The sequence below is a fragment of the Symphodus melops genome, assembly GCF_947650265.1.
Source record: "Symphodus melops genome assembly, chromosome: 20".
In the NCBI taxonomy this organism is placed as follows: Eukaryota; Metazoa; Chordata; class Actinopteri; order Labriformes; family Labridae; genus Symphodus; species Symphodus melops.
Window position 1 is genome coordinate 4,884,854 of NC_136710.1, and position 23,359 is coordinate 4,908,212.

Below are 23,359 nucleotides of genomic sequence, written 5' to 3' on the forward strand. Positions count from 1 at the left end.
TCCTCCCCCCCTCCCCCTCCTCCTCCCACCGGCGGCTCTTTCGTGGGAGGAGGGGGAGGGAGATAACTTAAGGAGGAGGAGGAGGTGGGGGTGGATGCAGCCTTATCAATAGCAGGTTGTCTCAGATGATCCAGTTCAAACTAGTTCTGCCTAACGTATTCGACGATGGCACCGAGTTTCAAGACATTTTGAATGAGTTGCAGCCAAAAGCCTTTCCCCCCTGAAAACAGAAGGGAAACTTTACACCATTATTGAAGTGGAGATAAAGGCGTGTGTCAGTTCTGCGCCATGACTTTGCAGTAAAGTCTTTATTTGAACATGTAATACTAATATAGACAAACCATAAAGCTTTCAAGTAAGACTGCCCGTAGGGCATGAAAGCACTTTAGTGCACATACTTTTGACTGTATAATAAGGGCATCTGTTTATATAGGGAGTGTCGGGGGACAACAAAGAGTCTGATCCACCACCAGCATCTCCATCACGCTCGTGCGTAAAGCCGGCGTTATCGTCGCAGTAAGCTGCTTGGTGCACGGTGCAGGTTGCCGACAGACTGAGTTAATGGGAGGAATCAGACGCTCAGTGAAAAGAGATCGTGTTAGGAGTGATGTAGGGCAGAAGCAGGGCGACAAAGCGGAGGGAAGCCGTGAAGGAATCACTGCAGTGCAGCAGAGCTGTCAGTCACCAGGCAGAGGAGGCTGCACTCAGCCCACAGCCAGCCTGCAGCCAGTGCGCACACGAGGGAGAAATCCAGCCGAATATGAGGCTTTGTAGCAGAAATGTAGGCAGATTGTGTGTGGATCTTTTTTTTTTTCTCCCAGCAGCACGTTCTGTGTCCAGCCTTTTTTTTTAAAAATGCGCAACAGAATCACATTCGCCGATATGACGCATTTCGAAGCTGTGGGACTCACCAACGCAACATCTCGAATTAAGCCAACAACAAAACAACTCTGATAAGCTACATTACTTCAATCACCGGCGTTTTCTTAGCCGCAGTCGCCCTGTGACTGTGTCTGGGATTTCCCCTTGCTTTAACGCATCGCTTTACCTTGCGCTCTTAGTGCAGCATATCGCATCCTTTACAGCAAAGGTATACCTCAACAACCCGGGGATCCTCCTCATTGAAAGACATAATGAAGAAAAACCTTTCCAGAAACAACCTCTCTACGGAATCTCAGCATCACACCCCCTCCTCATGGGTCCACATCCTCAAGAAACACACACGTCTCCGCCACACACACACACACACACACGCCTGATGAGATGCAGGGAGAGAAACTAAGTCTGTCTCTCTCCCTCCTCCCCCGTCCATCCATCAGAGTTTAACGGCGCAGCGCCTCCACCAATCTGTGCCGCGCGAGGAACCCCCCCCCCCCCCCCCCCACCACCCCAAACCCCTGAACCTGAACTACCCGCCCTGCGCGTTTATAAATACTGCTCCAATCACGCCGGCAAGTCTTGGTCGTCAGAAACGCTCAGGGTTGCAGCAGAACATTCCCCTTCGTCTCCTCCCCTTCATCGTTTCTCTGTTTTTAACAAAAACCTCACGCATCATCCATTTTCACTTCCATTCTTCCCCCGTTTTTTCCGAACTGTAGTTGTTTTTCTGCGGCCAGTTGCATGCATTGTTCGTCTCCCAAAATGGTTTGCGAGACTAAAATTGTTGCGGACGAGCATGACGCTATACCTGGGACCAAAAAAGAGTCGATCATCTGGAGCAGCTCCCCTCCGTCCAGCGCGGCTGTGAGCCCAGCCGAGGCCAAGGATGTGAGGAAAGATGCGGTGTTTATCCGCGAGTTCGAGCGCGGGGATCAAGAGGAGGTGCGGCGCATTTTTTACGAGGGCATTATGGAGAGGATACCCAACACTGCGTTCAGGGGGCTCAGACAGCAACCCAAGACTCAGTTTTTATATGCTCTTCTGACAGGTAAGTACCATTATTATACAACATCACAGTGATACACTGTGAATGCTATGGAAAACTTCTGCGTAATGCCTTTAAGTAATTATGTATGAAGCAGTTATCACGTTCATGACTCTCCGCTTTCCTTTGATATTTGCCTACTAATGTGATTTATTTGAGGTATTTGTCTAAAATCCAACACAAATCAAACGTCTCCCTGCACTATCCGTCTCTGTATGCTACGTGCAGCCAAGTTTCATGACTTGCATCACCACACTGAGCCCTCTCGACTCCCTCTCTCTCACCGGCATGTTGCTCATCATGCAACAAAAGGCATGATGTGCCGGGCGCATGGTGCACGTGTCGAACCGGCGGGGCCTGCCGCTGAAGTGATGACATGCCGGTGTCGTGTATGAATGAGTGAATGAATATAAGGATTTGCCCACAGGGTGCGCGCACGTAAAAAAAAAAAACCCCGCACAACCCAACACACAACCCCACGCACGGTGCACGCGCAACCCCCCCTCCTCCTTCTTTCCCCTCGCCTCTGCACAGCAGTTTATGCGCCAGTTATGCACCGAGCTCGTTTGGCTTCTGTTCGATGTTTTGCGACGCAGATCCAACCTCGTGAATCCGAAACACAAGTTCACATCACACAGACCTCTTTATGCTTCAAATCTAAAGTTTGCGCGTGGCTGAGTGATCATTTGACGTCCATCAAACTCATAAAGTGAAAACAAAACATGACAGTCATGCTGTTAAAAATCCGACAAAAGATGTTGTCCCCCATTGCCGTCTATGTGCAGAGAAGACTGATCTCCTCTACATGTTTCACAGCTCATAGTTAGAGAAGCGAAAACTGACTACAAGCTAATTGCATGCCACGCAACATGCTATGCAGCATCCATGGAGCCAGCCTGTTTGTATCCTCCATTTGCGCCCCCCAGCGTCACTTTCGACTAATTACTCCAAAATACAGTGAACTGGATTCAGTGAGTTCATTTCCAACATGCGTAATCCAAAGTTGTACACTGAAATGTTGTTCTCTGCAGCTACTGTGCCTGCCTTCACAGTCTGATGATGTAACCTCACTGCCAAGTGTGACACTCATTCTGATCTCTCCTTAAATTAAATGTAACGTTTTAACAAAATTGGCAACTGTGTCACTTGTTTATATTTGCAAATTGCACATCAAACCTGCTCTTTGCCTTCTGTGTCTGTTTGGGGTCAATTTCTGCCAAAATCAAACATGTGATTCTCTCTTCTGACAGGTTTCGTTTATTTTTCTTCCATTTCTCCATAGTAATGTGCTTTTACGTGACCAAATCCGTCACGCTGACCTGCTGTGCGCCTCTCTTTCTCATGGGTGCGCGCTACTACTACAGCAGGACAGTTATCCAGAGTTATCTGGACTGTGCGCTGAACACGGACATGGCTGACATAGAGGCCTATTACATGACACCCACAGGTAAGAAGAGGGAGGAATGTTGTTTTCACTGTTCTGTCTCTGTTTAGAAAAAAGAAACATATCTGTTGTCTTGTTTGTCTGCAGGCAATGCTCCACCACTAGTTTTGATTTTAAAATTAAGGACAAGGTCTGAAAAATCTCCATACAAACGTGAAGTATTTACCATAACAAAAGCCTTGAAAAGCTACATGAAAGGGAGAGAAACTAGTCAGCTCTGGAGAGTCTTCAGGCAATTCATCAAATATGCAGCTTGTCTCTCTGCTTTCCTTTCCTCCACGTCTCATCCTCCACTCCTTCCCCCCACTTGCTTCCTCTCTGAGCAGCTTCTCCCGGTCACAGGAAAGAAGGGAGGAGAGGGAGGGATGGGGAAGGCATTGCATCACAGGGCTATCGATTGCATGGAGAAAACTGCTGATACACTTTCTGCAGCACACTCAGTGTCGGCAAGGCTCATTTCCTCGACTTAAGCTTCTAATTGGAAAAATCAATCCGCCCGTAGTGTCATGTCAAACTATTTATCCCCTTGAAGAGGCGAGTTTAGGGATGACGACACAAATGGCACATTTTTGTACACATTCCTGCTGCACTGTAATTTCTTGCACCCTTTTATCCCCAGTTAACCTGAGCCTCCCAGCTGGTATAAAAAGCAGGTGTTAGTTAAGCCAGTAAATTGCCCCCCATTGTCTCTTTCTTTCTGACATTGTGCCCTCTGGCCTGGTAATCCACTGCATGCACAGTTGCAATTTAGCATTCCCATTATTGCCGCAGGGCTGTGATGGTTTAGAGGGGGTCAGGCACCGCTGCCCCAGGACAATGCCAATGATTATATCCACGCAAACTGAATGGGCCTGCGGTGGGGGGGTAGGAGGGTGGGCAACACCTGGGTACCAACGTGCAGTCCAGATAGAGAGACACCTCATATGTCTCTGTCATTTGTTGCAGTGTTTCGTGGCTGCCTGTTTTTCAGGGTTTCATGGCATTGAGGAGCGTGTGGTCACAGCGGAGAAATGATGTCACTAAAAGGCGCCGAAAAACGTGTTCAAATGAGTGATGCCATTCTGCGAACACATCCCGTTGTTTAGATCAGTTTTAGTTATGTATTAGAAAACAGTTTTTTGTCTGTGCTCTTTGTCTGCTTCAGGTGGGCGGGGCTTAGGGAAAAAATGTGATGGCACAAATCCAATACAAATTTAACAGAATTTAAATATGTTGATGTTGGTTTGCTCATTTCCATATTTAAATGTATCAACTTTTACTTTACTGTTAATTCTATTAAAAAAAAAAAATAGTACTTTTTTTTTTCAAAATCATTTGTTGATGCTGAGCCTTGTCGTCTTATTTTGGGTGCAGCTTTTAGGCCGTGTTTTTTCAGTGATGTTGGGGGAAGGTTGCTAAGCTAACTAGCAGGTTTCACAAAATAAATGCAAAGCTAAAATGACAAGATTTAAGAGCCAAAACTTACCGTTTGAAAGAAACTCAAGCTTTCATCAAGTTTGGTTTGAAAGTGACATAATAGCAGATTCATTAGCAGAAACTCCTCTCTGAAGTTTAGATGAAGAATTGTGCCAGGCAGGACGAATCTGACTGGATAGAAATCTGTCTGAATGTGTGTGTGTGTGTGTGTGTGTGTGTGTGTGTGTGTTGGAGTGTGGTGGTGTCTTACTCTGTGTGATCTGACTTTGCACGTAGCTTCTCAGGCTATAAGTATGTTGACTCTTTAGCAGAGCTCGTGTAGAGATTTGAGCCACAGCCTCTCAGCACGGTGTTCATCCACCACAATGGGGAGGCGAATTGTTGGAACATGTAAATGAGCTTGACTTGTTTTAGCTCGTATTTGAGATCAAAATAAGCACGACAATCAGGACTAGTAATGTCCATGAAAGGTGGGAGCTGTTTGTTTATTTTTAAGGTAACATTTGTCTTTGAGTGCATAGATGTGGTGCTTCTTTATGAGCCCCAGATATCTCGGTGAGGATAGACGTATAAACAGCGCATCAAATCATTTAGATGTTGTATCACTTCAACTCAACATCAGCTCGACCTCAATGAGAGTCACTGCTTTAAATCCAGAGAGGAGGAGAGAACGAGAGATTAAAAAAGGAAACACTTTAAGCATTCTTTAAGTGATCGAGAAAAAAGAAGAAGTGAAATCTGAATGTATTAAAGTCTAACAAGGCGACTGTTGGGGTAAGAGATGAAAGATAGCCGGAGCCACATGTCCCTGTACACATGATACAACTACACTAATCAATACTCTTATCTGCTGCGTGTGTGTGTGTGTGTGTGTGTGTGTGTGTGTGCTGTGATCACTCACTCTGCTGTCTCTAAAGGCCAGCTGCCACCTCTTTTATTTACACCATAAAACGTGTGTGTGTGTGTGTGTGTGTGTGTGTGTGTGTGTGCAGTCAGAGAGGTCGTAAGGCAAAGAAGAAGAAAGAGTAGGAGAATAAACATGATTGGTTGTAATGAGAAGTATGAAAGCTATTTTTCCTGATCATAACAGATTTAAATATCAAAGGTTTTACACGTCAACGTATCGATAAAGATTCTATTCTGTTCGGTTCTATATTAATGTAGTGACAGGAATCACGTGTGACCAACTTAAGCCAATGAGACTCCTCTCAGTCTGATCTCAGCAGTCAGGGTGCGTTTAAAAAAGTGTACAGGAGAATTCTGTGCAACTTTTAATTACTTAAAATCCATGATTCAAATTCAACCAATCAATAAGAGTTTGACAAATTCAAACGGATGTAAATGAAACATCTGCTAACACAGATCTCTTTGTGCACTAAGACTCCTCCTCCTCTCTCTCTCTCTGTCCTTCATTGGAAGCGATACAACCAATAATGAGTCGACCTGGCGATCAATACATCCACTGATATTGTAAACGACCGCACTGCAGAGAGACTCTGGAGACGGAGACGCGACGTGCTCGTCCATCTTTTCCTCTCAGATATTATTCATCACGTGTTGTTTGCTCTACAGAGCGCAGTCAGCTGATCGAAACACTGCGGTTCATTATCGCTGACACACGTTAACAAACGACAGGGAATGTTCCTCCAAACACCAAACTTTGATTTGAGTAACTCCCCAAACGTTCCCATGATACGTTCAGTCTGAATGAAAGGATCAAACAACACATCCATTTGAGTGTGTGGCAGCTGTAATGTGTTTGTGTTTATGTGAGATATATGACTTATACGACATGCACAGTCAACCTGAATGTCATCGTTATCCCAACACGAGCAAAAAACACAAATCAAAACAGTCTGGATTTATCACAATGGATAAGACAAAGATGAATTGGTGTGAACGCAGCTGTGGGTTGTTTATGCTAAAGTGATTTTTCTGGACTGTTTGCCTTTATTAGAAAGGACAGCTGAAGAGAGACAGGAAATGTTGGGAGGGGAGAGAGTGAGAGGGTGACATGAAAGCAAGAGGTTGCTAGGCCATTGGCGCCCCAGCTGTAAAAAAAAATAAAAAATCAGGAAGGATGTAACAGCTTTGGTGACAAACATAAAGAACAGCAGATAGACTTTCAAAACGGTGAGTTAAAACCAAGACAAAGCGATTTTTGAGAAGTGATTACTTGTGATGCTATGTTGCTGGAGTTCTTTTCCCCATCCGCACTTTTGTCAAGAAACACTCTCAGTCTGGAGTTACCACTTCTATTACACACCTTCGTTTCATCCTACAATGGGATACTTTGCAAATATTGAGAATCTTGACTGTCTTCTTGTAGGAGGTGCCGGCAGAGGAAGGATTTCCTTCCACAGGTCAATCTGAAGCCGCTTAGTGCTTGAAAAGTGAATATAATGTAATGAGGGCAGCATTAGACAATGAGCCAAATCCTCCTGGCGGGAAGTGATACCCACTCCGTAATACCGTCTGTTTAATGAGCCGTCATGACCACTGCAGGGTCTCACGAAGCAGAGGGCATTATAACACCTGTGTGTGTGTGTGTGTGTGTGTGTGATTAGCTTTCTGCACCGCTAACTGCTGTGCTTATTTTAGCTCTGAACGACAGACAGAGAGAGAGAAAGAGAAACTGTGTGAGGAGATCGAGTGCCGGAGGGAAACAGGGGTATCTGAGAGAGGGGCTTTGTTCCTCGACTGTGAGATACATTTTGTGTGTGTGTGTGGAAAAAAAGGAAAGAGGAAACAAACAGCTTCTTGGTGCGCACAAAGACAAACGGATCTACTGGGTGACAACACAGCTGAGCTCCTCCTCTCCCTCCTGTTGCAGTCAGAGCGACTCTCTCTCTCTCTCTCTCTCACCTGTATGGTTCCTCTTCCTGCTCGTCGTTTCTCTTCACGCTGAAAGTGTAAGGGAGGCGCTGCAGTGGCTCATCTAGGTTATCCATCATCCTGGCACCGGGGAAGTCTTGTTTTGCTCCCAGCTGGGGCGCCAGCATCTTATAGGAGCAGAGAAAATATGAAAAATGTTTTTTTTTACATTTTTAATTGGCAGACTTTTTCATTAAGAGAGACACTGAAAAAAACTTTACACAGGAAATATGGATGTAATAAAACAGATTTAGAGTAACATAGCAGCAGTTTGTCGAAACGGTGTCATTTAAAAAAAGTGAATTGACTTTAATTTATGTATCAGACAGAAAAACAAGCCATTTCCTTTCTGTTCTGTTGAGAAGATCGAAGCCACCCCTCACACTGTTGGCTCATACAAAGGCCCGGTTGATGCTAAAGGTTAGCGCGACTCTAAATCCAGCCTTCGATACACATGAATTTTTCATTTTTCTGTAACTGCACGGTTGTGACTTTGTGAGCACATCTGGACAGAGCATCGTGTGTTTGACGGTCACCTCCCCTCTCACCCTCATGTGTCCGTGACGGAGCGGGAAACTGCTGAGGCATGAGTTCTACGTGACAGGCTAATCCATACTCCCAGCATGCACTCTGACCTGAGGAGGAAGGTGTGTGTGTGTGTGTGTGTGTTTACATTAGTTTATGGAAGGGCATGAGGAAGGGTGAATGTGATAAAAAGAAATCTGATCAGTTTTTACAGCAGTCAGTTTATATTACCTGACGTTTGTTTGGATACCATCGTCGTGGCCCGTCCAATCAGAAGTCAGCTCTGCTCGAGGTTCCACCTTTTGAAAAGAACGATTCTCCAAACCAGTGTTCATAATGGGTTACGTTGTCGAGTCTCTCTAACATTAATAAAGATAAATGTATATCAATAAAGAAGGGAGTGATTCAGAATAAGACATTTAAGATCTAAAATTTTCTAAAATAAACTTAATTGGTAGCTGTTTGGTAGCTGTAGATCCAGGCGTGGCGCAGCCGCCTGTTTATACGCTCCAAAGTAAAATAAGTCCAAAGTGAGCTTTAAGACTTGTGGCTCTTTTATTTCAGATCAATACTGTATCAATATTTAATAAATGTATGAAAAATTAAATGTGCAAAAAAAAAAGGGCCCAAACAAAAAACCAACAGACGAATCTCTTGATTGAATGTTTGTCTTATGTTGCACGACATGTATGTGAGGCGGAGACATGAATACGAGCGGCCATGTTTCTTTTCTCCATTTAACACCCTGCAGGTTCAGGTCTGCAGCAGCGACACACGACGCGTGCACGTCGGGAGTTATGAAAGAAGAATAGAGCTGCTTCTTAAGAACTCAGAGCAGGATGAAACAATACGTTAAAGATGTGAGCCGAGCGACTTCAAGGCTTCTGTCAGAGCTGAGACCCGCGGACTGCTCAGGACGGCACAGTGAGCCGTCGTCTAGACTCAACGCTCGTATTCTGAATTAGCTCGATTAGTTTCATCTGAAGGGAAAGACGTTCATCTTTTTTCGACGCCTAACACTGTGTCCAAGCATGGGGGCCTTTTCAAGTATTTTAAACGCAGGGTTCCTATCAGCCGGAGTTTAACTCAGCTCATTAATATCTTCGTAAAGCAGTAGTAGAAATATGATCTGCAGTGTTCAGAATATAGTCATTTGATTCCTGCTCATGTTGGAATCAGGAGGAATGATTTGCTTCCGTCGTCTCTCTCTCGAGCATGATTTATGTCTCGTCTTGAGATCTCATCTGTATTCTTCAGGACCCCCTCCCCCCTCTGTAATAATGGTAGATTGTCTCCTCCCCCCCTCCCTGCTCGTATGCCCTCACAGCAATAATGGCTCCTTTCAGGCTCATCACTATTACTGTTAACGCAGATGCCTCGCCTCCCTCCTCCTCTTCTTGCCTTTTCTTTCAGAGCCGACACATGAATGATCTTCTTCTTCATTTTACCTCTTCACTCGCTGGCTCCTTTTTTTTTTTTTTTTTTTTTTTTTTTGACTGAGTGAGTGAGCTCATTTATACGACTTTCCGGCTTCACACTCAAAGATGGCCTGTGCACCCTATTAATACTGCATTTAGCCGTGCTCTTCAGCAGAGATATGCATTCATGAAAACACAGGGGGGGAGTTGTGACTTTCTCAAAAGCAAATGGGCAAACATTTTTCTTGGTTCTTTTTTTTTTTTTGAGAGAGAGAGAGAGGGGGGGGAGAAATCATTTTAGATCAATATCCACTCTCCAGTCACTCTTGTGGTGACATGTCGGAGTAATCAGTGTGTCCCTCCTGGATTTTAACCAGCAGTCGTCAGCAGGAAAGAGGGAAGGTAGACATATATCGACAGACAGATACAACCGAGACAGATCGTCTTAATCCAAAGTTATAAACCATCCTAAAACCTCACTGTCCTACTCATTTGGCTATTTCCTCTTTCCTCCCGAAACTGTCAGACACAATAATGTCTGCAGCCGTTATTTATTCTTGTGACATCCTGCCAAACTCTTCACACCCAATCTCTGACAGAGGACCATCTTGGCTGTCTAAAGAGGCAAATCTGCTCTCTCGCTCTGTCTGTTTCACTCTCACTTGCTAAAAAGAGCCTCATTCCTCCAGCCTGCCACACAGAAGAGTAATAATGCCAGAAAGCTGAAATTTGTCGAGACTAATAGTCGAAAGCCACGCTGGTAACGCTTTGAGGGAGCCGCCCCAGGCCAAAGTGAGAGGTAATCATCAAAGATTCATCCTCTGGGAAACACAAACTATCCCAGAACTTTCTAGTTACATTTTAATCTGATCAAAACTGTGTGCTAACAAATGGTGCGTTCAATTGACCTCTGAACTCAGAGCTGAAAATGATGTCAAACCCGAGTTCATCGCACTCCAGTCACAAGAAGCAGCGTTAAGTAACACAGACGGTTTGATAGGCAGATTTGTATGTCTGGCTTGCGTGCCTTCCTGTTCTGTCCTCATTCCTGGCACAGGCTCATTTCACACAGATGGTCAGAGGAGCTTTATGGAAGACTAACCCCGCCCCTCCCACCATGCCCTGCACCGGCACTATAATGCAAGCAGAGTGCCACAGGAGTGGACACTGCAGCTCTGACATCTGTCTGTAATAAACATCATTCCATAGCATTAGTGAAGCCCGCCAGATACTTAACCACTGACGACTTGTGTACAGACTACCTCATAAAGGAAGGCGCTACATGTTTGACGTCACGCTTTGGAGAGACAGAGAACAAGATAACTTTTTCAGATCACTTCTTGTTTGAAAACTCCCCCCCAGTTGAGAATGTTTTTTTTTTGTTTTTTTTAAATCTATCCCTCCATTATCTATTCTACTTTTTCCACATTTGGGGTCACGGCGGGCTGGAGCCAATCCCAGCTGTCATTGGGCGAGAGGCGGGGTATACACTGGACCTGTTACCAGTCAATCACAGATGTTTTAATCTACAAAGTCTTAGATTGGGAGTCAGGTTGCTTTTTTTATGTTATTTTTTTCTCCATTTAAGATGTTTGAGAACAAAGGAGATCCCAATCTTGTTACGTATAGTTTAAAAACTGAGCATCCTAAAGAGTTCATGGAGAAAACATTTGGAGTCAGTCGCCCTGTGATTGCGTACTTCTGTTTAACTATGATTTTCCTGCTATAAAGATGACGACAGTTGATTCATTCAGAAACAGAAGCCTCTGGATCAGCTTAACTCCGACCTGCAGGGGCATCAAATCCCTACGAACACACCGTGCAATGATGCTAATAGCGCCGTCTGTTTTCTCTGTGTGTCTGTGTAATAGTGAGGGCAGAAATAAAGGAGCAGAGGATACTAGGAAAGAGAGAGAACGCCAACAATCAGGATTCAGAGGTATTGGACAGACAGACACAGATTTGTTTGTGCTGTCACGGAAGAGTCAGATTAACTTGATCTATAACAAACAGATGGCATTTTCATATAAAACCGTGTAACCACTGCCAACACATGTCGTAAATACTGCTGACATTGACAGAAAGGCTGTTTTGAACGTAGTTACGTAATATAAAAAAAAAACAGGAGGCAGGGATGGGCACTTTCCTTTGAAAGATTAGGATTAAATCAAAGCGCACACCTGCTCACTTTGAAAAGAAGGCGTGGTTTAGATTCAGCGGCGGTGTGACGTAGCACCACTTTATTTACTCGTGATAATATTCCTTGTGCTTTAATGGGGGATTAATCATCCGTGAACGATTATTGTGGGTAGCATGTACAACAGAGGGATTATAAGCGTTTGCAATAAACACGTCATGTTAGTGAGAATTTGTTGCAGAAACAAACAAAGTAAATAATGAACGCTCTCTCACTCAGCATGGATACATTTGACCCACTGGATGGAGGCCTGGGTGTCGTGGCCTCGATTCGACTGCATCTCCACAACGTGCTATGTTGATGAAGTCAAATTAGTTTTAAAGTCGAGCTAGCTGCCGTCAATCCTCAGATTACTTTCTTTGATTCACGCATCACGGAGGAGCTGAAACGGAGTAACAGTCAATGTGCGCTCTTCAGTATTTATGTCGTTTATCAGGATCAATAATACTGAATATGATCACGAACAGGAAATGTTCTCCAGCTCAGTTTCACACATGTTAAACGTAAGGTGAGAAATGAGAGTGATTTACAATCAGTCAGTGTCAACGTGACCAGCTGAGACACTGAGGCTGGAGTTCAGACCGATGTTATAATCGGAGCATGTTGAAGCTCTGAGTGGCTCTGAGGTGCAGGAGCATTGTCTGCTGACGTTTGTGAATGTGTTGCTGTAATCCTGTTTGTTTTTGTGTTCGTCTTCTTGTGTATCTGTTCGAGTGTCTGAATTCCAGTTTTTGAATACTGACAACAAAACGAAAAAAACAACAACATTTAATCCCTTCAATTTAATCCTATAAACATGACAACTGCCAAATAATCTATGACGAATTCCCCACGAACTTTTGCTGTCCTCTGAGATCAGCGTCTCTCCTCCTCCACTTCGTCATGCCTGCTCTTTTCATCAGCAGTGTCTCCCCGAGTGGCTAATGCCATTAAGCTCCAGTCAGACGCCGGTCCCTGCCCTCCCTCATTCATCCTCTCCCTGCATCCCTCCTTCTATATTCCCCTCCTCTCAGAGTGATTAGGCCATGATGCAACGTGCTGCTGATGGAAAGTCAGGCCAGCTTTATTTTGGTTTGACTTCCTGCAGCTAAACACTCCCATCAACCACCGCTGTCCTCCTGATTCTTTCATTAAAATGATTAGTATTCAATTAAGCTTCTGTGATGTGGCGACATTATGTTGAAGCGTTTATTTATCAGACATGAGTGGTTGCAATCTTCTCTTTGAACCGTCTGTTAATCTTAACTCACTGGTTCTTTGTTCTTTCCGTCAGGCTCCTGTTTCTGGGTGGCGTTGCTGGACGGACACGTGGTGGGGATAGTGGCGGCGAAAGGACGCGAGGACGACAACACAGTCGAGTTGCGGCGCATGTCAGTGGACTCCCACTACCGCGGCAAAGGCATCGCAAAGGCCCTGGGTCGTCGTGTTCTGGAGTTTGCCCTGCGCAACAACTACGCCGCCGTAGTCCTCGGCACGACGGCCGTCAAGTTGGCCGCCCACAAGCTGTACGAATCGCTGGGCTTCCGCCGAACAGGCCAGAGCGAGGATTACAGGCTTCCGGGCATGAGCCGCTCGCCGCTGGAGAGGCTCTTTTTCCAGATCCGCTACAGCCGCTACCGCCTGCAGCTCCGTGAGGAGTGATAGGTGACAGAGAGAGGGAGAGAGAGAGAGAGAGAGAGAGAGAGAGAGATGATGAAAGAGAGGGACAGAGAGAGAGAGAGCAACGACCCTCCGTCACCTGAGAGCCTCGACCGCTTCCTCTCCTCTGACAGCTTTTATTTATTTTGTGTCATTAGAGATAACTTTGAGTACTTAACACTTCTACTCCATCTTATAAGTCACTAACGTCTTTATTACTATTATGCTTTTGTTGCTGTTGTTTTTGTATTATACTTTTACATTTTAAATGAGACTTTGTTTCTTTATCTCGATTTTTTAAGCTTTTTTTTTTTTTTTTGGTACCTTTACCCCTCCCTTTTCATTGTGAGAGAACATACTATCAGCTTTTATAAACCACATCCAACTAGCACCATGACAAGGCACCCTCCCAGGCCCCTTTGGTTTCTGGACCACGTCTCTGATCAATACTCCCCTTCATTACTCCCCACCGCCTTCAATGCCCCTCCCCCATCACTTCTAGCCTTACCCCTCCCTCCCACATTCCCCTGATTTCCCCACAGCAAAAAAAAAAAAAAAAAAATTCAACAGACGGGCTTAGATGTGCAAAAAGACATTTGCATCTTTCTTGAGTGGGGGTGGATTGAGCAATGGACGGGTTTGGGAGGGGCAAATATGGCTTCCTTGAGATCAAAACACAGAAAAACCTTTTCAGGGAGCTTGTGGTACACACACTCTTTCTGAATACTTCTACCATATCGCTTCTTTTGTGTGCAATTTAGGCTGCACACACAAAAAACCCCCCCAAAAAAACCCAAGTCATTTGGCTGTTTTCCAGTCTCTCAAGACACCATATTGAAGCACAGCGAGACAGTGTAACTGACCCCCACAGTGAGCGAGAAGCATGGCAGGATTGTTTACCGGAATATGTGCTGTGTTTCCTGCATCCTGGATGGATTTGAATCAACACAGTGCATCTTCCTCAGAACCCTGCTTTCCTTATCGTGCTCGCTGATTATCCGATTGGATCCCCTCCCTGCCATTCTCTTGTTTCCTATCCTCAGTTTATTGCTGCTTTTTGCTCTCTGAAGCTGAGGAGAGGGCCTCTGATTGGTTAAGGTGACGGGAGCGAGGAACTCTCTCACTGACAGATGCCGAGAAACAATATAGCCGCATGTCTGAGCTTGTGTCCGTGTGTGTGTGTGAGTCTTTGTGTGTGTGACTGTTTAGAGTGTGTTTTTGTGTGTGTTGAGGCCATGGACCAACATTAGACCATGCCGCTACTGTGAATGATGAACAACTAACCTTTTTTATTTTTGCGTGAAAAGATGCGCACTTTTCCTGCTGCGAGTCAAGTATTATCTGACAAACCATTACTACTTTCTATATGTACTTAATACTTGTTTACTGATAGAGGAAATATCAATTCTATAATTTCCAGTTTGTTTACTATTTGACTGATAATTAGTAATTTTGTAAAAACATTTTTCCCCATTGTAATATGCAAATTTTACTGTCAAAAGTGTGGCAAACACAAAGTAGCCGCCGCAGTCAACACGACACATTTAATCCAGGTTATTGGTGAACAGCTTGGGTAGAACATACGAGCAATACTTGCAACCCTACAGTACATAACTGAGCACAAAGAGCCACTCGTTATTTAAACAGATGTATTGGCATGAGTGTTCCTCCTCCTCCATGTATTTATATTGTGTATAAAAACTCATGTAGCGAACAAAAGTTTCTCCCATATCACTCCTCTCCATCTCGATCCTCGGACCATACAACCAGCAGTAGATTCAGCCATCCACAATTCTGAGCCTAAGTTGTGTCATCATGAGTCATCATTTGTAAAAAGTTAAAAGCAAAAAAAAAAAAAAAAAATTGATAAAAGAAGAAAAAAAAGTTGAATACAAATGTAATCATCATAGCAATGGCCCCTCTTTGCCTTGCCACCCTTCCCTCCCCCTGAACTCTCCCAACCCCCCACTCATGAATCTGTCTGCAACCCTGGGCTAGACCCCAAACCTTCCATTCGAACCCTGCACACCCTCCACTGACCATTGACCTCCCCCTTTCCCAAGCCACGCCCATTTCCCGGCCCATCTCTGCATGCGCCACAGAGCCTTGCTGCACTGCTTTTATTATTCCACTTAAAGCTTTTTGGACCAACCCTAAGTCCCGCCCTACTATGATGTCATCAAGGCAGTGTTGAAAGCTCTGGGACAAGCAGGTGCTAGGTTGATGATGTATGTTTGTATGCAGATGAAAGAAAAAGTAAAAGAGATACTGTCTATGTGTATCTGCCTCGATGACATCATGCCTGCCAACCAACCAACTATAGAATGCAAAAAGCAATGCAAGTGTGGCATGCCTCTGTACCCGGTGTGTGTACGCTGCCTGTCCTGGAAAAGTGTAGAAAACAATTTATAAATATAATATATAAATATATATTATAAAAAGAAAATGAGCTTCTTTTTTAGATGAACATATAAAAGAAATGTGTGTTTTCTTTGTATGGGAAAAAAAAGAACAATTGTACCATTTGCATGAAATATGTCTTTGAATGCAAATATAACTTTTAGGGGACAAACTCCTAGCACATGGCATACAGTGGAACCATAGACGTGTAATTTTACAACAGCTTATTTCATTTAAAATTATTTCTATCCTCTGGAGTCAAAGACAAGGGTGTGAAATTAGTACCAGACACAAGAGGGCTCCTTTAATCTTTGGGAGGCAGCAAACCCTTGTGGAGAAGTTGTTTTTCCATTTTGAGTTTTGCTAAGTTAAAAAAAGAAAAAAGAAAAAAAAAAAAGGCTAATGCTATTCTGATTTATTGGTCACTAACTGGTGGACAGAAAGTTTGTTTCCTTCTTTGGTCACAGTGGGTACGAGATCTTCTAAAGAAACAGAAAGGTTCCCGAACCCCTTTAAGGATCATTAATGGGCATTTGACATTGGCACAAGAGAGAGAAAAAGTTTTCTGCAGTAAATAGTGCAAAAAGTATGTAATCTTTCATTTAATAAATGTGAAGTTCATTATATGTAGATAATGGATACATGGGCAGCAGGGTAGAGTCAGTGTTTAAAGGTGAGACCTTGCTCAGGGTGATGAGTGTTTCCTCAAAATAGTGTCAGAATAACGCCAACGAATCCCTGTTTCTTTGCATCAAACTTTGGATTAAACTAGCCACTGTATCTAGTTTTTATTAAAGGATGTACAAACCGCCGACTGCATATAAGAAGTGGATTTTATCAGTGACAGCGGGACTTACTGAGAGCCTTGGGATGAGAGCTTCACCATCTTGTTTTTTAGAAGTGGAAGTGACCATATTTGAGTGAAAAGGGGAATATGCATATTTTACTTCCTGTTTCTTTCGCATCATGAACAAAGGACGATATAAAGAAGTGGACACAGCCACATTAATGTCACCAATGGGTTCTGGATTCATGTTTTGAACTAACTTTTGTTCATTTTGATCCAGAAGGGATTATATTAGACAAAAAGGGAAATATGCATTGCTTTGTCTTTTCCCCAGTAAATAGTTCTTCTGCGTTGACATCTCTTTTAAAACCAAAAGGCCACATCCACTTCTTATATACAGACGATGGTGAATACATGATCCATGTAATGGACAAGGTTGACGATAGATACTTTATGAACCATTTTATGTTGGGTCCCTCCCTCTTAAACCCCAGCCATGCGTTCAAGCTCTACATTTAGCTAGCTACAGGTTCTTTGTGTGTTAATTAAATCAAGTTTAATTATTCAAGCAGACACAAAGACAATGAAATCAACAGTAATATCAACTAAAACTAAAAAAAGTCTAAATTACACCGGACGTGTGGTGTTAACAGGCCGACGTGGAGGATGCCTCACAATGCTTTGAAGCGTTGTTGCTGGAGAGTTCAAAGAGGCCCATGTTGGACCACGTGGTGTTTTTAGAGCAGACTGAAAACACTGACATTACGTAACGAACGAACTACAGGTGACAGGAGATTATTCTTGGATTGTTTTACATTTCAGAATCAGACTTCATGGCAGACTGTTAACCGTCGAGCTGGATTTATTTCTGATCTTGCAGTTTCCTATGATGCTGTCAGCGGCACCAAGGCTTTAGATTTCGTCATAAACAAACATTATGAGTATTATATAACTCGTGTCAGTGTGTTTAAGTTCATCATGTTTGACTCTTTATTAGATCTGGGTGAGGTCTGAAGGTTTAGAGTGAGAGGTGAGCTTTTGCTGAGGTGGATTGTAAAATAAACTGTGGTCGGTCGTTTGATGACTAATGTGAAGTCTGTCAAATCTGAGCCGTTTCTGCTTCTGCAAATGTTTTTTTTTTTTTTTTTGCCAGATGAAATTTTCAAAAACTCGATAAGAGATTTTTTTTGGGGGGGAATGACACAAGTATCAGTACAAGAACATTAGCCAAACAATATCATTCGATACGCCTTCACTAAGGCCTTATGCACTGGAATCAAACACTGGAGTTGTCAAATCTCGAGGACTGCATGGCTTTGGGTTCTTAAAGGGCGGATTTTTGAATTGTAAAGATGAAGTGCACTGACTGTAATGCATTTATTTCAAGTCCGAGCAATGTCTGTTTTCTACTTCATGTGGACGCTATGCCCTGTAAACTCTCACCTCCCGTTGAAAACTGGTGACACATAACTTCATGTTAGAATGTAGTACTTAAACTGTATGCAACTCCGACCAGAGTGTGTAAATGAAGTTACAAACATCTCCTCGGAAATGTTTTGCCGATGTACAATCCAAGAAGAAGAAGAAAAAAAACAAAAAACTTTTTAATTTGCTTTTCTGTGATTTGTTTGAGTGCGAGTGTGCTGTCCTATTGGTTGAGAGGATTGAGAAGGTATGCTGCATAAAGGCCTCTAATGATGAAGAGGCTCTTTTAAGTCGAGAGTGCTTTACAACCCAAAAATGAACAAGCTGAGGCGACTGAAAGCCGACGCTACAACTTCAGCAGTTATTCAACGTTTAACAAAGAATTTCTCGCGGTTAATACCAGCCAAACGGTAAAAAACAAAAAAAACAAAACAGTATTTGTCACGATCAATATTTCATTCAGTTTGTCTACTGGTGAAGAAGCATGAAAAGTGCACAAATGTACAGCTCCTGTGGATGTGTTGTGTTCCTCTGATGGTGGGTGTCCTCAGGGGGGAACACTCACAGGCATGAATGTAAACTGCCAACATTTACGGTCTTAGAAAGATTTCTGTTTTAAATCTTTCCTGCTTGTTTGTTTTACTTTGTGAATGAGGAGAATGACGCTGGGGGACAAAGGATGAAAAGCAGCTGTGTGTTAATCATTCAGTGACTAAACCACTACATTAGACATTGTGTGTAATTGTAAATAGCCGTATCTCTACACATTGTACTTGTATTATTTTACTGCAAACTGTCTTCTTTGCTGGATTTTACCAACCCGATGGAGTTCATTTTTTTTGTCTCAGAAGATGGATCGTCTGGAATGTTCCACCTAACGAGGAGGGCGAGGGGTGAGGGAGGAATGTGCCACATTGGCAGTTAAACAGGGGGGCGGGCGGGGCAGGGGCAGGGGGGGTGTGTGTGTGTGTGGTGGGAGGAGGTCTGTGGCCACAGAGCTCCAAAGCATGGACTCCCTCTCTCTCTCTCTACCTCTGGTGAGGACTTCGCTCCACTGTGGCAAAAATACAGACGGACTCACTTTGGACTGAGGCCACAGGTGCCAAGAACACATAAGCACTTGTAGCACAACTGTGTCTTGTTTTGCTATTACGGTACAGATAGTTTGATTTTTTTACCTTTCCTATGAAGAATATGGATTCCAGTTTCTCTTTCACCTGTATTATGGATTGTATGTATCATAGACATATACAATCCACGATGTTCGCACTACGACCCACAGCTATTTTTGGAGATGAATATTTGCCAAAGTATTTGCTGCGTTTTGGTCCGTTATGTGGCTGCTTTGTTTGAACACAATCCTGTAGTAACTTGGTATTCTTCAGCTACAATCTCCCCATGTGCCATCTAATCAAGCAATAAATACAAAACAGAGAAATACCCGAAACATGACACACTATTAATGATGACATGACTAAAACATGAGATGCTGCATTGATCTGATATACCTTAAAATGTACCTAACAGTGATAGTGATGCATTACAACTCATAATATCCAAGCCTGAAGGGTGTTTGATTGTAAAATGTGTTGTTGGTTTTTTTTTGTATTTTTCTTTACAAAGATCTTTTTTTTTTTTTCAAAGTTGAAGTACACAGGTGTACCTCTGCATATTTGTACAGATGTCAATAGGAAACGGGGAAAGACAAGAGGGGGAATCATGGATGCCAAAAGTGAGCAGTTCAAGCAGACGGAGGGGGGAAATAAAAAGATGGCGTAGCTTCAGTCTGAAAGTGCAATCTGCTGTTTCGTCTCTTAACTGAGCTTTTATGGAACCACAAAGAGTCCTGGTTCAGCTGCACCACTGCAACTCCACAACCACCGCTCTGATTGACAGACCAATCAATTCAAAAACATGCTGCAGCTGCCACAATCGCAACTCTCACCCGTGTTGACTTTTCTTACAAGGGAGATTCAAAGTCTTTTTTTTGAATCTGTAAGTTAGTAACTGTAAAGTTGTAAAGTATATTTTACTGTAAATAGAATCTGGGGGTCATTTTTACTCCTTTTGTAACAGAAACTTTGGATTTAAAATATATAAGAATATATTTTAAAGATATTTACAGCACTAATAAAGAGATTCTACAGTAATGCAGGTGTCTTCATCTGGATTACCTCAAGACAATCCCATGCCGACTAACAGCCGCTGCTTTCACGAGCCACAGTGCGCGCCATCTTAGCCTTGGTGTCCGGCACTGACACAGCCTCCCTTGTCCCCGCCGGTCTGCTTGAACTGTCACAATGTCAGAGAGAGCATCAAACACAGCGTCAGCAGCAGCTCTGTTAGCTCATAGCACACTCCAGAAAACAAAACAACAAAACAAACTGCTCTAGATGGAGCTATCTAGTTAACACAAAGCTGCTGCTGCTGCCACGCATAGCGAGGCTCTCTCTGCCCTGGAGGCCTGTCATGGCAGTGGTATGTTGCTACGAAACCGACCCGCACAAAGCACAGCAGGGGAGTGATATGCAGACGCACTGTGGGGAGGCAGGCGGGTCAACCAGCCGGCCTTCGAAGAGGAGTGGGAGGAGGGATTGATGGATAGATGGAGGAGAAGGAGGGAGTTATATTCTAACAGAGGGAATTTAAAGGAAAAAAAAAAACAGTGTTGGGAACTTTTTTTTTTTTTTTTTGGGGTGGGGTCAGCTACGTTTAGGAATATGAGAAATGATTCCCCTTTTGTGTTAAGTGGAGCCATCATGAGATAGTGCATGGGTTACTGAAAGGGAATATTCTCATGTATTGATTTAGATTCATTAGGAGAGAGAAGAAGAAGAAGAAGACATAAAGCACGTCCTGCTGTAGAAGCTGTTGGTACAACCGCTCTGCCCGACCTCAGTGAGCCTGCAGTGACAACCTGGTTTTAATCAGGGGTCTATTCGCTTTCAGTTCCCTTTCTGCCGTTCCTTTGAAAGCCTGCTGTTTTACCATACGGTATTATTATTGTGATTATTAACCCTTTCTTTTATACTGACAACTGGAACACTGTATAGATGTAAAGATGGCATTTCTCTGCATTATGACGATGATTGAAACATGGATGTACATAAACTGTATCAATTAAAAATGATGATGCATAAAGCTTTTATATGTTGCAACAGTATAAAGTTTGTTTTTCATCACAGCGTTAAAAAAAAGGGAGCGGGAATAAATCCAGATAGATACTCCATTAGAAGCGATGTGAGGATGTGTAGCCGGCACACATGTAATGGTCGCCATGGTAGCAAGGCAAGCTCATGCTGTTGCCCTTGACAACTGGAGGCTTCAGAGGGACCCTCAGGCATGGGCGCCTGCAAAGAGGTGCAGGTTATTAATGTGAAGGCTTGGGCTCAGTTAAAGCTCCTGTGAGGAGTTTTAGCTGCTTGTGAAACAGACAGAAATGAATATTGATGTCATCGGACACGCTGTCATGAAATCCCAGTTTAGAAAACAAGATGCCCCATTAAGAAGCAAAGAAGAAAATGACCTGCAGAGGGTCTTTGACCGTCTTACTTTGGATCATTTAAATATTGTTGCAAAGAACCTGCACTTATCTTGCACTGAGACACTTTTCTCAACCAATAAAAAAGCTTTGAAGAAGCGTCCAATCAAATTCATCCTTAGGTTTGATCCCGCCTCTTATCTTGTGATTGATACTAACCCAATAACAACTGTCCACTCCTTCAATATACAAGCCTTTTTTGTTTCTTTATCGGGAGGCTAGATCACGTCCTTTCCTTCACCATGTTTGCTATGAACTCTGGGTAATTCTGCAAAACCTGTGGACTGATGGAAATGACGCAATTGAGCCCTCACAAGCCCGGTGAGTTCACAGAGGGACGGCACAAAGTGGAAGAAGAACTTCGTCTCCCTCATGTGACTTTCTGACAAATTCTTTTACATGCTAAAAATGTAAAACAGCTTTACGAGTATTTATTTGACCTCCACGCCAGTTTTTGAAACACTACTCGAAAAGTGCAGAGTTCCCTCTAGAATTTTCACATACCAGTCTCACACTCCCCTCTCAAAGGGGGGGGGGGGTGAATGGCCATGCACCCCTAAACCGCTGAACAATGAGAGAATAGAGGGGGAGATTTCCATAACACTGTCCATTGCTCTGGCTCTGAAATGCTCGCACTGACCCGGTGAGAAAAGCGGCTCTGACACCGAGTCACAGTGCTGTCAGCGGGTTCAACAGGCAGCGACTGAAACTACAGGAGTGTTTAAAACATGACAAGGCAGAACTGTTCGGAGGATAAACTCAATATCCCACATGCCATCTTGTTGCTGTCTTAACAAGAAACAGCTCCTATAATTAGCATGCAACAGAAGGTGACGTTTCCAGTTAGTAATGGGGGTTAGTCTTTGACAAAAATGTCACTGACTCGAGCCATTGTGCGGAGCTTCAGGGTCTTAATTGGAGGATAAAATAAAAGGGGCAAAAACAGTCAACGTGAGGCTGCCAGGGGAAAGGAAACTCGGTCAGTGTGCCTGGAAGGCGATGACTGATTTTCAAGTGTGTGTAAGGGCATTCATGGAATGTGTGTGTGTGTGTGTGTGTGTGTGAGAGAGACAGGCATGAGCAAGACAAAGAGGAGAGTGGGCTGGAGCCGAGTAAGCGGATAAAAGATGAGCTGCAAGGCTGGACGTTCATCTGCTCTGAATCAGTTTAGGGAAGGCAAAAGATAAATTGTATAAAAGAGAATGCATTTTTTTTTCATGTCATAAAAATATACAATATCAAGAAATCAGACCTAATTTAGATGAATTTTATTTCTTCTTACTCTTGCAATATCTCCCTGGAACAGGATTTATAACATTTGTTAAAATCGGGGTTTAGAAGAAGAACATCAGCTTTTAAATATGCAAATGAAATAGAACGTGCAAACTGGAAAAGGAAGTACTCGAACCAAGTGAGCATAAAAAACAGCCTGAATGAAAAGGTCATTACGTGGATCAAGTGGGAACCTGCAACAGGTGAGCTCGCAGACTAATTCAAGCTAATGTGGCAGAGCATGAAAACAAGGACAGACTCAACCGCTCGGCCTTTTTAAAAAACACACATGAACAACGAGAGAAAGATGAAACTCTGCCTTGGCAATAAAGCAGAGAGGACAGTCTTAACGAGAGAGTGTGAAAACTGAGCAGAGGAGTAAGAAAGGGAGTCTTTTTTCTGGAATGGAGAGAGAGAGAGCGAGCAAGAGAGAGAGAGTGAGTGAGCGAGAGAGAGAGAGAGAGAGAGAGAGAGCGAGAGAGAGAGAAAAGAACTGGT

The 23,359-nt window shown here is 43.5% G+C and overlaps 1 protein-coding gene across 1 annotated transcript; it reads left to right on the forward strand.

The window, feature by feature from the left end:
* The first annotated feature begins 1,398 nt into the window (after positions 1-1,398).
* Positions 1,399-23,334, forward strand: nat8l (N-acetyltransferase 8-like). Its single transcript, XM_079370916.1, has 3 exons — positions 1,399-1,927; positions 3,207-3,371; positions 13,072-23,334. Exons 1-3 carry the CDS (start codon positions 1,621-1,623, stop codon positions 13,437-13,439), a joined length of 840 nt encoding a protein of 279 aa, XP_079227042.1. The 5' UTR covers positions 1,399-1,620; the 3' UTR covers positions 13,440-23,334.
* Positions 23,335-23,359: the final 25 nt, after the last annotated feature.

Coding starts and splice junctions, on each gene's coding strand:
- nat8l (XM_079370916.1), top strand. CDS start 1,621: ATGCATTGTTCGTCTCCCAAAATGGTTTGCGAGACTAAAATTGTTGCG. Junction 1,928..3,206: donor TTTATATGCTCTTCTGACAG/GTAAGTACCATT, acceptor ATTTCTCCATAG/TAATGTGCTTTTACGTGACC. Junction 3,372..13,071: donor CTATTACATGACACCCACAG/GTAAGAAGAGGG, acceptor TCTTTCCGTCAG/GCTCCTGTTTCTGGGTGGCG.